This window comes from Vulpes vulpes, chromosome 13 (assembly GCF_048418805.1).
Source record: "Vulpes vulpes isolate BD-2025 chromosome 13, VulVul3, whole genome shotgun sequence".
In the NCBI taxonomy this organism is placed as follows: domain Eukaryota; kingdom Metazoa; phylum Chordata; class Mammalia; order Carnivora; family Canidae; genus Vulpes; species Vulpes vulpes.
The window spans coordinates 63,550,391-63,565,303 of record NC_132792.1 but is presented as its reverse complement, the minus strand read 5'-3'; the positions used below and the strand labels follow the sequence as shown (position 1 = coordinate 63,565,303).

General features: G+C 39.8%; 1 protein-coding gene across 7 annotated transcripts in view; it reads left to right on the top strand.

Moving 5' to 3' along the window:
- The window catches only part of TRIM55 (tripartite motif containing 55), a 43,450-nt gene that overhangs the window by 15,060 nt on the left and 13,477 nt on the right, over positions 1–14,913 (top strand). For 2 of the 7 annotated variants that reach the window (XM_072734628.1, XM_072734630.1), the window contains exons 5-9: positions 6,063–6,296; positions 6,642–6,664; positions 6,768–6,892; positions 8,219–8,481; positions 9,857–10,109. In XM_072734628.1, coding sequence (XP_072590729.1) covers positions 6,063–6,296; positions 6,642–6,664; positions 6,768–6,892; positions 8,219–8,481; positions 9,857–10,109 — 898 coding nt within the window. Of the gene's footprint in view, positions 1–6,062; positions 6,297–6,641; positions 6,665–6,767; positions 6,893–8,218; positions 8,482–9,856; positions 10,145–11,512; positions 11,601–14,913 lie in introns of all 7 variants that reach the window. The other 5 variants (XM_026014589.2, XM_072734627.1, XM_072734626.1 and 2 more) reach the window with 4 other exon arrangements.

Below are 14,913 nucleotides of genomic sequence, written 5' to 3'. Positions count from 1 at the left end.
TGCTTTTTTCCCCTTCTTTTGGGGGTGGTTGGGGGAGAAAACCCTATTTGGCTTAATGCAGAGAATTCTGAGGTACTGTATTTCAAATGAAGCTGAGTGTGGACTTCCAGACGCAGAGCCATAGCACCAAACAAGCCTGTGTGTCGATGAGTGGTGGAGGAATGTGGTAGGGTATGTGAATGAGCTGGGTAGAGCCACAGTTGCTCAGTGACAAGTGGTGGGGCTAAGAGCTTATCTTCAGCTCTATTTTGGGCACAGAGGCAAGTTCCTTACATGGTAAGAGCAGAGGTTCCAATTGTCTTAGGTTTTCCTGTCATAGCCCTGGCACATTCCCAAGCTGGGACTGACATTGCAGGGCCAGGACATATAATTTATGTCTTAATGCTGTAGATGACCACTCTGAAACTCACCAGGAGTGGAAAGAGACATCTTATAGACTGAAGACTGCAATATCTCTACATTTACCTCAAGCTGTAGAGTCTTGGAACTGTACAGTCAAAAGGGACTCTGGCAATCACCCAATCTCATCCCTTATTGTACAGATAAGAAAACTGTCCTGAGGCTAAGTGGCTTCCCTACAGTTGCATAGTTGTTCTTTACTGTTCTCTTTTTGAGTACTGAATGAAGCAGAGGCTTGGAGTATCTACTGACATATCTATTTTATGGGAACATAGAAACTTTTGAGGACTGAATATTCTTAGATACAAGTCATATTTCATTCATTCACTCAATCATTCAGACTATCTTTCTCGTGTGTACACTCCATGCCATACTCTGCACACATAATGCTGGGAAGTGGTGATGAACTAAATAGAAAAGGTTCCTGTTCTCAGAAAGGTTTTGTTCTGGTAGGGAAGTTAGACAATAAAACCAATAAATGACAAGATCATTTCAGAGAATAATAAGTCTCTGGGGAAAAGGTAAGCCACTGAAAATCCAGTCATTAGAAACAATGGAATGATGGTGCTTTGAGTGGTGGGCTATATACTATTTAGTAAAAGATTGTCTATTGTTGATTTTTTTCCCCATGGAATTCTTCTCTTTGCAGCTGCATAAATTGTATCTTATCGCCACTGGAATATAAATGAGGTTAAAAATTAAAGTGTGTCAGTTTTAACATTCCTACGAAAGCAACAGCTAAACAATGGGTTTTAGAGAAATATTAAAGGCTACCTACTCACTTCTAAGGAAATGACCAAATGATTACTTGATTTTTTTCTTTTTAGCCAGATACTATGACATTGGTTAGAAACAGATATTCCACCTGTCATCATTTTACATTTGAATATGGACAGCATAATTTTCCCTTTATAAAATCACCCATTTTTGGTATATTGCATCCATACTGGGCTCACCTCAGAGATGGGATGAATCTTATTTTTATTCAAGGACTACAGACAACTTTTATTTGGTTCTTCTAAGAAGCCAATATATATAACTGTCCTGGCAGACCCAGGAGGTAGGTCACCTTGCAGTGGAGGCTATACATCAGAATATGCTTAGAGGCACATACCTAGTGCATTTATGATGGAAGTTATTCAGTTGCTAAATGCACTCACACAGGTGCACATGTGTACACACACAGGACACAGGGACTGCAGATATCAAAAGAAAGAAAATGGAGAATATTTTTAAAAGATAAACTTTGAAGGTCAAGAGGTATATATCTCGATTCAATTAGTATTCAGAGAAGTGGGGTAGGGGGAAGGTACACAGCCAAGAACTTTTACTGAAACCTTTTCTTTTTCTTTTTCTTTTTCTTTTCTTTTCTTTTTTTTTTACCAAGCTTTTAACTGAAATAAGTGAAAAAGAATCTTAAAAGCAAACAGAAATCTTTGAGGTGAGGAAGTTTTTGCAGAGAAGAGATAAAGATGGTTGCTATCATGCTTTTGCAGGTAACATTCATCCTTTAAAGTGTGCTACCTGCAGACATTTTGATAATGTGGTAGTCCACATTTTTCCCATTCCATTTTTCAGGTTACCAGAAAGTCACTGTTGAAAGCATTTCAGGTCCACATTTACAAAGGCACAGTAGGTACTGAAATTCAGAGTAATCACTATCACTAGTGAGCTGGCCTCTAACAGCATATTTTTCTTTCATGGCATATACCTGTTCCCTAATTACCTCAGAGGGTGAGTCGATAAGCTGAGGTGTTTGTTGTTAACTGACTTTCATAGCACTTTGAAGGTCTTGCAGTCCAGAAGGACAGAAGGGTGCCTACCTTAGTCTCTCAGGTATTGCTTCTACCTCAGAGGGCATGAAAAAAATAGAAGAAATTTAATTTCTTCAAATGAGTATTTCTCATTTGAATCTGACATTAGGTTAACCTGAACATCTTAAGTTCATTTCTAAAAGTCTGTAAGTACTAGTTTCATAATTTCAAGAAAGAAGCATATTTTTCCTATTTTAGAAACAGATTTGTCTGACTCTTACCATACTTTGCATAGGATTATACTAAAGGCACATTGGGAAGAGAAAAAAGAAGTGAAGGGTTTTTTGTATTAGAAATTAGAAAATACAATAATTTTTCTACCCTTCTCATGAACACTGAAAAATTCTGGCAGGTTTTTAGATCCTGTAATGCCTAATACATAGTAATTAGTGAATTTTGCTGAAGAATGAACTAATGAATATAATTCTGAAACAATTTGAGGTTTCTTTAAAAACCTACTTGCTGCAGAGTTGATTTGTTAAAGACATAAGTTCAGTTTACAGTAGTTCACATAAAATTTTTTTCAAGTTACTTTCAAGTATTTCATAGTAGGGTATATAGTAGGAATAGTTTTGACCCAGGAGTACAAAGCCCTTGGCTCTAGGCCAGGCACCAACAATAAATGTCAGAATGGCCTGAGAAAGTGATTTAACTCTGCTGGGCTTAAGTTTCCACATGAGTGAAATGATCGATTTGGAGCAGATTACTTCTGATATTCATGCAACTTCAAAATTCCACAACTGAATAATTCAAATTAAGGAAAATTGGATCTAAATTTAATAGTACTATGTAGTACCTATAATGTGTCAGGTGATGTTATAAGTGCTTTATTCAGTATGTAGTCATATAATAATAATAATCTAACATATACTCTGCATGGGGTAGCATTTCCTACACTGTAAATAAGTAATTAATTGTTGCTATTAAAATGATAGTAATTTCATTAAAATTAATATAGTACAAATCATTAGAAAACCAGAATGAAAATAAAATAATACTTGGAATTGAAAAATAATGTAAAAATAAAATGATTATTTCATTTAAACCACTAAATAAAACACTAGCCATTACACATGACTTTACATCAGTCTCATTATAAATAAATTGGGTTTTGTGAACTTGAATATTCTCACACATACTAAATCATATAGAAGAAAACTTTTGAGAAACAAAAATATTCTACCAGTATCATGTATCAATATTCATTATATATGTTTCAAGTGCACAATTCCTTTTAGAAAAATAAGCTACAAATCCTTATGTTTGCAATAAACAGTAGAGCTTCTGAACATCAAAGAGGCATATTTCAGGAATGCATTGGGCACAAGGTTGCCTTTGAGCTTAGAACAGAAAGCATTAAAGTGAAAGAAAGTTTGATTGGGAAGCTACTAACAGGCTTCAGTTCTGAGGTCTCATAATAGTCCAAATCTCAAGGTAAAGGGCTGGAAATGGATGCAAATTTGGCGAGCCCAGTGATTTCCACATCTGGACATGCTTTGTGGGCCCTTGTCCTATTACTCTGACAACTGTCAAGGCTCCATGGATTTTAATCCCATCCTCCCACCTCCTCTGCTCCTGCTCTTCCTTTATGGCCAGAGTTGGGCACCACTTCATCAGAAGCTTTTCCTGAGCCATCCACCCCTCCCTGTTCCCCTTGAATGTCCCCTGCCAGCATGCTTCTATAAAACCTGGTATAAATCTCTAACATATTTGAATTATTCAGCTTACCAGGTTGCTGTTATGTTATTGATCCATAGTCCTTCTCTCTTGGTGAACCTGAGCTCCTTGAGAACAGGAATTATGTTTTAGTTCATTGTTAGATCCCCAGAGCCTTGCATAGTGCTTGACACAAATGACACATTTAGGAGTTGATTGCTAAATGAATGAATGGATGGCTACATAACAGCATTAACTAGTAATTATTACTAAAATGGTTAAATCATTAGATGTCCTTCATGCATTGTTATTGGTCAGAAAATATAAGGATTGACTGTGTTCCAAAGGAGGCAGTGAAGGAAGGTGTGTGTATTTCCTGCACATTTGTGGAGTATCTTCATAACCAACAATTTGGTTTAGGTTACCCTATTTCCCCCTTACTCTAAAAATAGTAGAGAAATTGGAGGAAAATGAAATGCAGTTTTAAAAAACATGTTCAAATATGTACACTGAACATCTGTTGTCCAAAGTGGTGTATGTCCTAGGCGGACCCAGATTCTATCCTTAAAGAGATTATACTTTAGATATTTAAGGAACTCATGTAAAGGATGAAAGTGATACTTGACTGCTAAGAGACCAGTGTTTACTAAAATGAAAGAACATGTAAGAAGGGTCACAAAGGTTGGAGATGTCAGATAAATTGGCTGGATTCCTAAGAAGCCCCCACCAGGCAGGAAAGCTACATTCCATCATTGTGTCTCGAAGTCTGTTCTCAGCTGTAAAGGTCATGGACCCAGAGATGGTCAGGTCCAAGGAGATATACCAAGCTTACTGGAGCTTGAGATACCAAAAGGCCAATAGCCAGGCAAACCAAAAGCTAATTATGATTTAAACATGGACTCAGAGAAGGGAGCTAGATGATGCTGGAGATGCTTCAGCCACACAATGCAAATGCACAAGGCTGACTTTCCATGCAGGCTTTCTCTCGGGGAATCAAAGACTAGATTCAGTATTTCCCCATCTTAAACGATATTGGATGAATAGAGGACCAGGCGGATACAGGTGCATGTCATTGGTGATAACTATTATGGGATTTCAGAAGAATGAAAAAATGGCATTCAGTCATAGAGATCAAAAAACATCTTATGAGAGAAGGTGGTGTTCCAACAATGTATTTAAGATTACTTAAGAGTTTGAAACTGTGAATAAGGAAGGAACATCCTAAACAGAGGGGAAATGATGAGCAAAGAAAGTGAGTGATTTGTTTTTGCTGGACATGGGGTATGTGATGAAGAATAGTACAATATTATGAAGGAAGGCTGGTACCAGATTATGGAGAAGCTGTAAAGTCAGTTATGAAGCTTAAATATTATTCTTTGGGCAATGAGTAGTCAGAGAGAAAGTACTGTACCCCAGGGAAATGTACTCCAGGAAAATGAATTCAGCTGTAGTGTATGAGTTTGCTTGAAGTAAATTCCAGATGCAGAGGCCAATGGGAAGCCTTAGAATTTCCATGGGAGGACTGAAACTGGGACAGGATCAGTGCAGGTGAAGTAGAGAGAGACTGAAGGATACAAACCAGGAAGTATCATGGTGTTTTCCTTACACATACACACATACTTACACTCACACACATATACTCACACTCACACTAAGGCAAAATATTAACCCATAAGCTGTCTAACCAACACAAAAATTTTTAAAAACTTGTTCCTAATTTCTATGAAATTCTCCATTTTATAAAGAACATAGTGAAAAAATCATTGATCCATTTAGCAAATTCAGTTGACTTTGGATTGTATGAGTATCACATTTGATAAAAATGAGATCTTCATGACGCCTGGGTGGCTCAGCGGTTGAGCTTCTGCCTTTGGCTCAGGGCATGATCCCTCCCACATCGGGACCGAATCCCACATCGTGCTCTGTGCGAAGAGCCTGCCTCTCCCTCTGTCTGTGTCTCTGCCTCTCTCTCTGTGTCTCTCATGAATAAATAAATAAAACATTTTTTAAAAAAATATTAAAATAAGGTCTTCAAAGCATCAACGCAATAGGAATCTATATCCAAGGGACAGCTTCAAGGAAAAAAAAATACCCTATATAAGTAAATTTTCTTATCTCCTTAAACGTCCAGGCGATTTCTCCAAATAGACACTCTTTCAAACACTTTCTAACATGAGCTAACCCAACTAACAGGAATGCTGCAGAAAACAGAAGCAGGAACTTTGTGAGAAGTTTGATTACCTGTATGGCATCCTGGAGGAGAGGAAAAATGAGATGACCCAAGTCATTACCCGAACCCAAGAGGAGAAACTGGAACATGTCCGTGCTCTGATCAAAAAGTATTCTGATCATTTGGAAAACGTGTCAAAGTTGGTTGAATCAGGAATCCAGTTCATGGATGAGCCAGAAATGGCAGTGTTTCTGCAGGTAAGTATCCTTTTGGTACCTAATAGAACTAACCAAGAAGGTGGGTGCTGGAAAAGTAGTTGTCATCATATTTTTGTAATTTTATGTACATCTCATTTTGATTTATTTTACCAAGTAAAACATAAGGTTATTTTGTGTTCATATCTCCATCTGCTTAAACAACTTCATAAGCATATATTCAAGGGACCATGACATCACTTAAACATAAGAGGGTTCTGGTATAAAACAGCAGTTATTCACAGCATTTAGAAACTAAGCTCTGAGATTTTCCGAGTCAGCAGAGGAAAGAATTAAGTCTTTGATGAAAAGAATTTAAGTAGGCCTGTCTTTTGTTTGCTTTCACAGAATGCCAAAACCCTGTTACAAAAGTAAGTAATTTTCATTTTATGGAAAAATGCATACTTTTCATTTTTACCCAAGGCTATCAAACATTAAACAGTGACAGAAAGTGGTGACTTGTCTTTGTTGCAGAATTTCTGAAGCATCGAAGGCATTTCAGATGGAGAAAATAGAACATGGTTATGAGAACATGAACCACTTCACAGTCAACCTCAATAGAGAAGAAAAAGTAATACGCGAAATTGATTTTTACAGAGGTTTGTTTTTCTTGTGACCATTTGGCCAAAGTTGCAGGTGTGTGAAAGCTGCAGATGGGTTCAGCAGAAGAAAGGGGGATTCAGAATCATCTCCAGAATGGATGCTGACAATTATACAAGGATCATAATCCAATGTGAAACTCTATTTCATTACAAATTCGTATAGTTGATTGACAGTATTTATTTAGCTTTGCACAGCACAACACCTATTATTATAATGCCATTATTGGGCATTTGACTTTGAGTTGTGAAATACTTAATAATTGATGGTGATGGTGATGTCTCAACATCAACCCTACACAGGGTGTTAACCATAATGATGTGAAGTGTCAAGTGCAAGGTTAAAGATGAGATAAAAATAAAACGTGGAAGACATTTGGATAGACATTGTAGCACATCCACTTAATCAGACTTTAGAGGGCAAGAATAGTAATGAGTCACAGAATAAGTCACACCTGGAAACAAAACTGGCTCTATGTGACCAGCTGTATTTCATGAGTTATAAATGTATCCCTACCATTTGGTCCAGAGATCACCCTCCTGGAAATCTGTCCTCATGAAATAATTGAAAAGAGAAAAATAACCTTGGAGCTGACCAAAACTTTGATTGTCTTGATTCATCCTAGCCCATCTAGATGACAAGGCTCCTTGGCTACATCATTAATAATGCTATGAAGTTGTATCAGTGTGTACAGAAGTAAGTTTAGAAGCAAACCTTCAGGATGAATCTTATTAAAAAATTCCTTAATATTGTCTCTCCTTAATATTGCCTGAGGGACCATTAAGATCAATGTGTTAGGAAAAGAGTGATAGTATTAACTGTGGCAAAAGTCAGCATTCACTGGATAGAGGAGGTAAGATATTAAAACAAGTCAAGGGTTTTGTATGTTTTCTGAGATAGGGAAGAAAGTTGCATTTCCACTTAATTCGACAGAGATAAGTAAGTGACAGTCCCAGTCCCAACCTTCCAGGAGCTTGCAGATGTGACAGGGTATGGTGTAAATGTGGCCGGGCTATGGGGGCGGGGGGTGGGGGGATGATGGCAGTGGTCAGGTGCATGGTGCATGGTAATAGTAAGGACTGCACTTTGTATTGGGGAGGGGAACAAGGAAGATTATGGTGATTGGGCCCATCTTCACATTTCTTCTGTCCACATTTAACTAGAAGCACAAGCCCCAGCATGGCATACTTGGGCCATAGTCCAGTGTCTGATGGAGAAGATTTTCCTAGCCCTGACCTTAATCTGGGCTGTAAGTACTGGCTATTAATTGATTTCATAGCTGCAGTGGTAATTATAATGATTTAAAAAACACATTATCTTACCAGAAGATGAAGATGAAGAAGGAGAAGGGGAAGAAGGAGAAGGAGAAGGAGAAGGAGGAGGAGGAGAAGGAGAAGGGGAGGAGGGAGAAGTGGAAGAGGTAGAAAATGTTCGGACAGAGTCATCAGGAGAAGATGAAAGTCCAGAGAAAGCCTTGGAGCCCTCTCAGCTGGCCTCAGAGCTCCAGGCTGCCCCAGGGGCACTTCTGGTTTCCTCTCCAGAACCACCTCCAGCCCTGCCACCTGTTGCAGAGGCCCCCGTGACACAGGTAACTATTCACCGATTCTGTCCTACAGGACACACAGGTGTGTCTCCTTGCTGAATAGCCTAAACAATTTATTCTACCTTAAGAAAAAGGTAGCTGTAGCCCAGAAGTTTGAATGTGGAAGACAAAAAGAATTCAGAGCAGTCACAATGTCAGAGGGAAAAGTCCTCTAGGTTATTCAATGGGTTTAGAGTTGTTATAACCAGTTGATGAGACTGAGTTTCACACAATTTTCCCACCAAGAGCACCCTCAACCCTGAGGCAATCTTTGGAAAAATTGCATGTAGGGGAGAGGGGTATGTGTGTAACATGTTAGTTCTTAGATTGCCAATGTCATGAAGATTGGGTCTTCTCTGAATACAGCTATGGGGTAGAGGGTAGGAAATAATCTAAGGTGAGAAATAAAAATGACCACACCTTCAGAATCTTAATTTTCTGTAGATGATAAAGAAAGTAAATATAAAAGTCATGCTAGTTTATGTCCCTGTCATTGACATATAACTATATCTTTCATGGAGTGGACAAATAACATCTAGTTTTTTGTGTATCTGTCATTTGATGAGATTATGTTTAATGATTTTACAAATTTCTTAGGAGGTAACCTATCCCAAATCCTGTATCTGACTGGCTGGTTCTTAGTTTTTGAGATGTCACCGCCCAGTTTTCATGCCTTTGTGCTGATTTCACGACAACTTCGGCAGAGGTCTCCACCTGTGGACTTTGTGGGCAATGTAGCTTCACCAAAAACCAGCCCTGGTTTGGCACCTGCTCTCAAAGTGGATGCAATTACCTGTAGAAACAAAACCTCAGGGGGGAAACCCTGAATTAGAGAATTATATTCTATGCTCGGTCTCCACAGGAAACCGGGCTGAAATACTATTTATGGTTCCTAGAATCTTGACATTCTGGGTATACCGATTGCGCTGGGTTCGAGCTGTGCTAACCAAATGAGAATTGGATTTGATCAATAAGATCAATTTGGGATTTTAGAAAAGAGGTTTGGGGAGCCCATTTAGAATGTCAAAACAAGTAATTGTGGCCAAGAGTTTGACCTTTTTGCTCTATCAGATGTTTTAGAAGCAAACTTCATTTTAGGCATCTGCTGTCTGTCTGCCCAGGCTACCATCTAGTGAGGGACAAGCCCAGCAGAGAAGAGGGGGCATGTGAAGGTTCCCAGATGGAGGGGCGCTGGCAGCGCTGACCCTCCCTTACTGCCTGCAGAGGGGTGGGATGCGCTAAACCACATGCTAAATCAGGCAGCGCACAGAGAGCTCCGTTTTCAAACCCAAAGGGAACTAAAACCGACTGCTTTTTCTTCTTCTTCCTCTTCTTCTTCTTCTTTTTTTTTTTACTTTTGAATGTATCTGTCCCGATTAAGGGGGAGGTGGTGCCCACTGGCTCTCAGCAGACCACAGAGTCTGAAACTCCAGTCCCTGCAGCAACGGACACTGCGGATCCCTTGTTTTACCCTAGTTGGTATAAAGGCCAAACCCGGAAAACCACCACCAACCCACCTTCCACCCCAGGGAGCGAAGGTCTGGGACACATAGGGCCTCCTGGTTCTGAGGATTCGAATGTGCAGAAGGCAGAAGTGCCGGAAGCTGCAGCCAGTGAGAGGGCAGCAGTGAGTGGTAAGGAAACTAGTTCACCTGCAGCTACTTCTCAGGTTAGTGTTGATGCTCTTGTGTCTGAATGCTCCCCCGTGCCACCTAGCGTCCTGCTGGGACCACAGCAACAAAGAAGGGCTTCCGAAGGGGCAGAAAGGAACCATGGCTTGGGAAAAAAACACAGAAAACAACTCATCCCGCAATTTGGGCTGGGTTTGTTTTTTTTGTTTTGTTTTTTGTTTTTTTTTTTTTTTACTTTTTAAGGCTGGGAAAACAAAAAAAGGAAACACATGGACTTCACGCTACCCATATGTGGTGACCTCACACCTGGCTTCCCAGGGAAGGGGTACCAGCAAGCCTGGCCCTGAAGCATGCAGTTGAAAGCTGCTTTGTCTGCGGTGACTGGCTGCTGCCCCAGGCTCCCCCTTGCAAAGGCCACCTGCCCTTGCTTAGCCGTTTTTGTGTCCTCCTTGGGCTTCCAAAGACTAATCACCTGCTTCTGTGTCATTCCCAGCAACCCCGAAGGAACACATTTGAATTGAGTTCTAAGTCTGCTCTGGAAAATAACCTTTGATTGATTCATGGATTCTGGGAGTGTGCTGGCTATGGCTAGAAAAAGATAGTCTTGGCTTGATTAAACCAGCTCTTCCTAAACATGTGCTGCTGGGAGCAGAAAAACACAGGTTTTCCTACACTGGGATTTTTTTTTAAGGGCCACTTAATACTTCTTTTTTCCTTTTTATAATGTACTTTGAAGGCCATATCTTTTTCCCACAATGGGTTAGATGTTTGCATGGCTCAAAGATTCCATAGAAGAAATATTCTATCATTTCTTCACAAGGAAGAATGCTCATGGTTACTCCATACCTATGAACATTCTTAAATGATGTGTGGATACGAGTGTTGTCCAGACAAGGAATGTCAAAGAAATATTCCCTGGTTCCGTGCTCCTGGGTCACCAGGTGATTACGAACAACAAATACATTTTTCAAAAATCAGAAAATTACTTATTGTCTTGACTGTATCTGCTCAAGTGAACCTTAATTTCATGAGGTAATAAAAGGAAGTTATTTTTGGAAAACTGAAAGTAACATGCTTTTGTGTCATATACTTATTTTCACAAGTGAAAAATGACAAAAATAATGTGAGGAAACATTTTGAGGTAGTTTTTAGGTTAAAAAATATAGTGTAAAGTTTTCTAGAAAATTTACAGGAACTTTTATTTCTGGAAAGTTAATTGGATTTCTTACATATTTAGTGGAAGTTGAGTCTGGAGGAGCTGTTTCTTGAAAACAGTGGTGCAATAAATACCCCATAATAGGAGCATTTCACAGGGCTCCAAACCAAAACGCAAAATCCATCTAAATGATGTTGAAAAATATTATTTGTGATAATATCAGTGAAGCTTTCTTCTTGTTTTCTCACAGGAGTTAGCAATCTGCCTAGCACTTTTGGCTTTTCTTATACTTCACTACATCTGGCGTCAGATTCAGTGCTTGATTTTTACTTTAATGGGTAGGAAATATTTTCTTTTCCCTTAACTAACATCTCATGTAGTTTCTTCCATAATGTTCCTACTCTGTAGGCTCAGAGATAAATTCCTACTCAACTTTGAGGTTCAGCCATTTAAAAAGAACCAAGTTCTAGATAATATTCATGGCTTCAAGCTCCCTATGATGCAATCACCTCAAGGTGCCTTCCTGAGGAGAATTGCTCCATTATCTAATCCTGCATGGAGGGGAATCCTGACTCAGAACAGTGACTCAGTGGGCAATTATTCAGTAATCCAGGAAGAGTGGACCCTCTAAAACGGCCATTAGGGGAGGCCAGTTTCAAAATGTGTCAGTAATGCTGTGAGGATTCAGTGCTCTTAACATAGAGGGAGGACCAGCAAAGGACTAGTTCAGGAATATATAGGGTTTTCCTAGATTAAGTAGGTACATTTCATTTGCTTACGCCAGAGGGACCCAGGATGTGGCCAGATGACTCCTGTGAAAGATACCCAGGCAATTCTTGCACTGGTGGGCAGGTGGGCCAGGTGACTTCTCAGTTCTCTTTGAGTCCATCAGACTCTACAGTCTTTCCTGAGAGAGAAGATCTTTGAGAGAAAGGTAACCCAGGTGCAGCAACATCAAGGAGATTGTAGCCAGGTGAGATCTGAATAAATAAAAAGCAGGAAGATCAATGTTCATCTAACCAGACATAATGAATAAGAACCAAAGAAAAGTCATAAAGGCAACAGCCTTTATTTTTGAGACACCTTTCTCATAGCCAAGCCTTTTCTTAAATACTGTTATAAGATTTGTTTAGGAGCTGGCATCTTAGTCCTTAAATACCCCTTTGAAGATTATCAGTTTAATAATATCTAAAGATTTAAACCTCATGTCCGTTTGAGTAAATGACCCTGCTGAACCTGAGGCCCAGCTCCCTATGCCTGTAGCTCAGAAGCAATTCAGGGTGACTGGTGCTGAAAGGCCTCAGCTATTTCTGGCTCATTGACTTTTTCGTGAGTTGACATTGACTCTTCTGGAAGCTCCCATCATAGTTCCTTTCTGCCTCATTAGCTGTCTGTTCAGCAATGACAGTAGGATCTCCATGGGTCCCTGTCATGTCTGTAACTATGTGTGAGTAGGATTCTCCCCCAATGTCTAATAGTCAGCCAGAAACCTGTGTACCCTAGAATGTTCCTAGTGTCCTTATAGTCTGCTTATTATTTGTGGTGAAGAGCAGTGGGCAGAAGTATTGGCCATGGGCTCAGTGGGGCAAATGGGAGAGAGAGAGAGAGAGAGAGAGAGAGAGAGAACTCCATATTTTATGGGAATATCCTGAGTAACCGTGGATCTGAATAATTGTCTGAAGAGTTCAGTTTACATTCTGAGAATTCAGGTTTTGGGGTTTGTTGCCAGATATTCTTGTAATGCTTCTCTGAGGCTGCAGGGGGAGAGTCATGCTTCTTGTCTGCCATCCACTGAGTCCATGTCACCTACCCTGACATTCACACGCCTGTCTGCTAAGATAAGGGTGAGGCCTATGGGAGTGCATTGGAGTAGGGTGATTGGCATTCACTATTGCAAAGAATATGGACAGATCAATAGAGACCTCACCATAGTATCAGATTCCTGGCCTCTGTAAATTTTTTGCAGGCCTGCTTTACTTTCACCACCTCAGAACCCAACTCACTAGGTTAATATTTGTCTAGTGCAAAGTTAGCTTATTGGAATTTCATACTTTATCATTAGTCTTTCCCTGAACATTTAGGATGTGATACAGAAGTTCTCCTTTATTTCCAGGTGGTCTTACCTCTCTTTACTACATGTTAGGGAATAAGGTTGCCTTAGAATCTCAAGCATCTCAGGCTCATATACTGATCTGTGAACTCACTAAAGTCACCTTCAAACTTTTAAGAAGGCAAATGTTCTGTTTCCAGGTGCTTTCTTCACAGCTATTTATACAGTGATACCTGCCCTTGCCTTTGCTGCCTGTGATTTCTGATTCCATACAATCTCCACTTTCTCCTGTACCTTCTCTCTTCACCTAATTACATAGGCAGATTATGAGTTAGAAACCGGTCACGGCAAAAACCAGACATCAGCAGTCTCCACCAGTGGTGAACTTTTGGTAGTGGTGCTTTTTGTTAGATCAGAGAAGCTTTGTTGCCTTCCCCACCTTCATTCTTGAATAAATAAATAAATAAATAAATAAATAAATAAATAAATAAATAAATTTCTCAACAAGTTTTGTCTTCAGCCTTGTGGCAAAACTGAATCCCATAGACGAGACTCTTCTGCAGGATGCACTTTGAATCCTGTAACATCCTATTTCTCCCAGAAAACCCCTGGACATGAACTGGTCTTTAGCTGCAAAATTCCCTCTAAGTTTCCACCTTTCTAGGCCATACCTGCTGGATGCTCAGTCAAGGCAAAGAGAATTTGGGGAAAATAGCATTTGATCTACTTCATACGTTAACTTTTAAATTAATTTGAAAAAGTGACATAGTCAATATTAGAGGACAGGGCAATAATAAAGTGGGAAGAGGGCAGATCAGCTGCCCTTGGACAGCAGTCTCTGTGAGCCTCATCTCCTGGGCATGTCTTCTTGAGGCCGTTTCTGGGCCCAGTCTGCTTCCCTCCTTTGCCCTTTCTCTTCCTATACAACTTACATGCAAACTATACCTGGGTGTTGAGACAAGGACAACTCCCACTACCCACACCTATGGACAATTGAGTATTTTATTGAAATACATGTGGCATATTTTCCAGGGGTGGGAGCAGCAACAATGAAAGACCTTCCCTATTCCCCTTCCTCCCTTCCTAATGAAGTTTACTGGCCTGGTGTGGAAGAATTTATCCAATCTGTTTAATGAGAGCTGCTCAGGGAACAGAGATTTCCAGAGAAATGTCTTCCTATATGGTGGATTAAGTTGGCAGCTGCTCTGGCTGATACTTGAGCTGGACTATGGCAGCTGCCTCAAGGTCAGAGGACCTTCCATCCCCCGCTCCACATCCTAATGAGAGTCAATTGCTTTGGAGATAGGGACTTTGACATTAAAATCTCTGCAATTTCTGCCTCTATAAAGAACCAGAATTCATATATTTCACCAGAGTATGAAGTTGTGGTCACCAGAGTATGAAGTTGTGGTTATAAGAGAACCTAAAAAGTTTTACTATATCATAGCTATTTTTTTTTTTTAAAGAATAGGATAGCTCCTTTTCACATTCCGTTCTTCAAGCCTGAAAATAGATAAGTTGGGTAGAAATCCTACTAAGTCTTAGGCACTGGAAGGATCCATGAAATCAGTAAAAAGGACTTAGGTTCCTGTCCTGTTGCT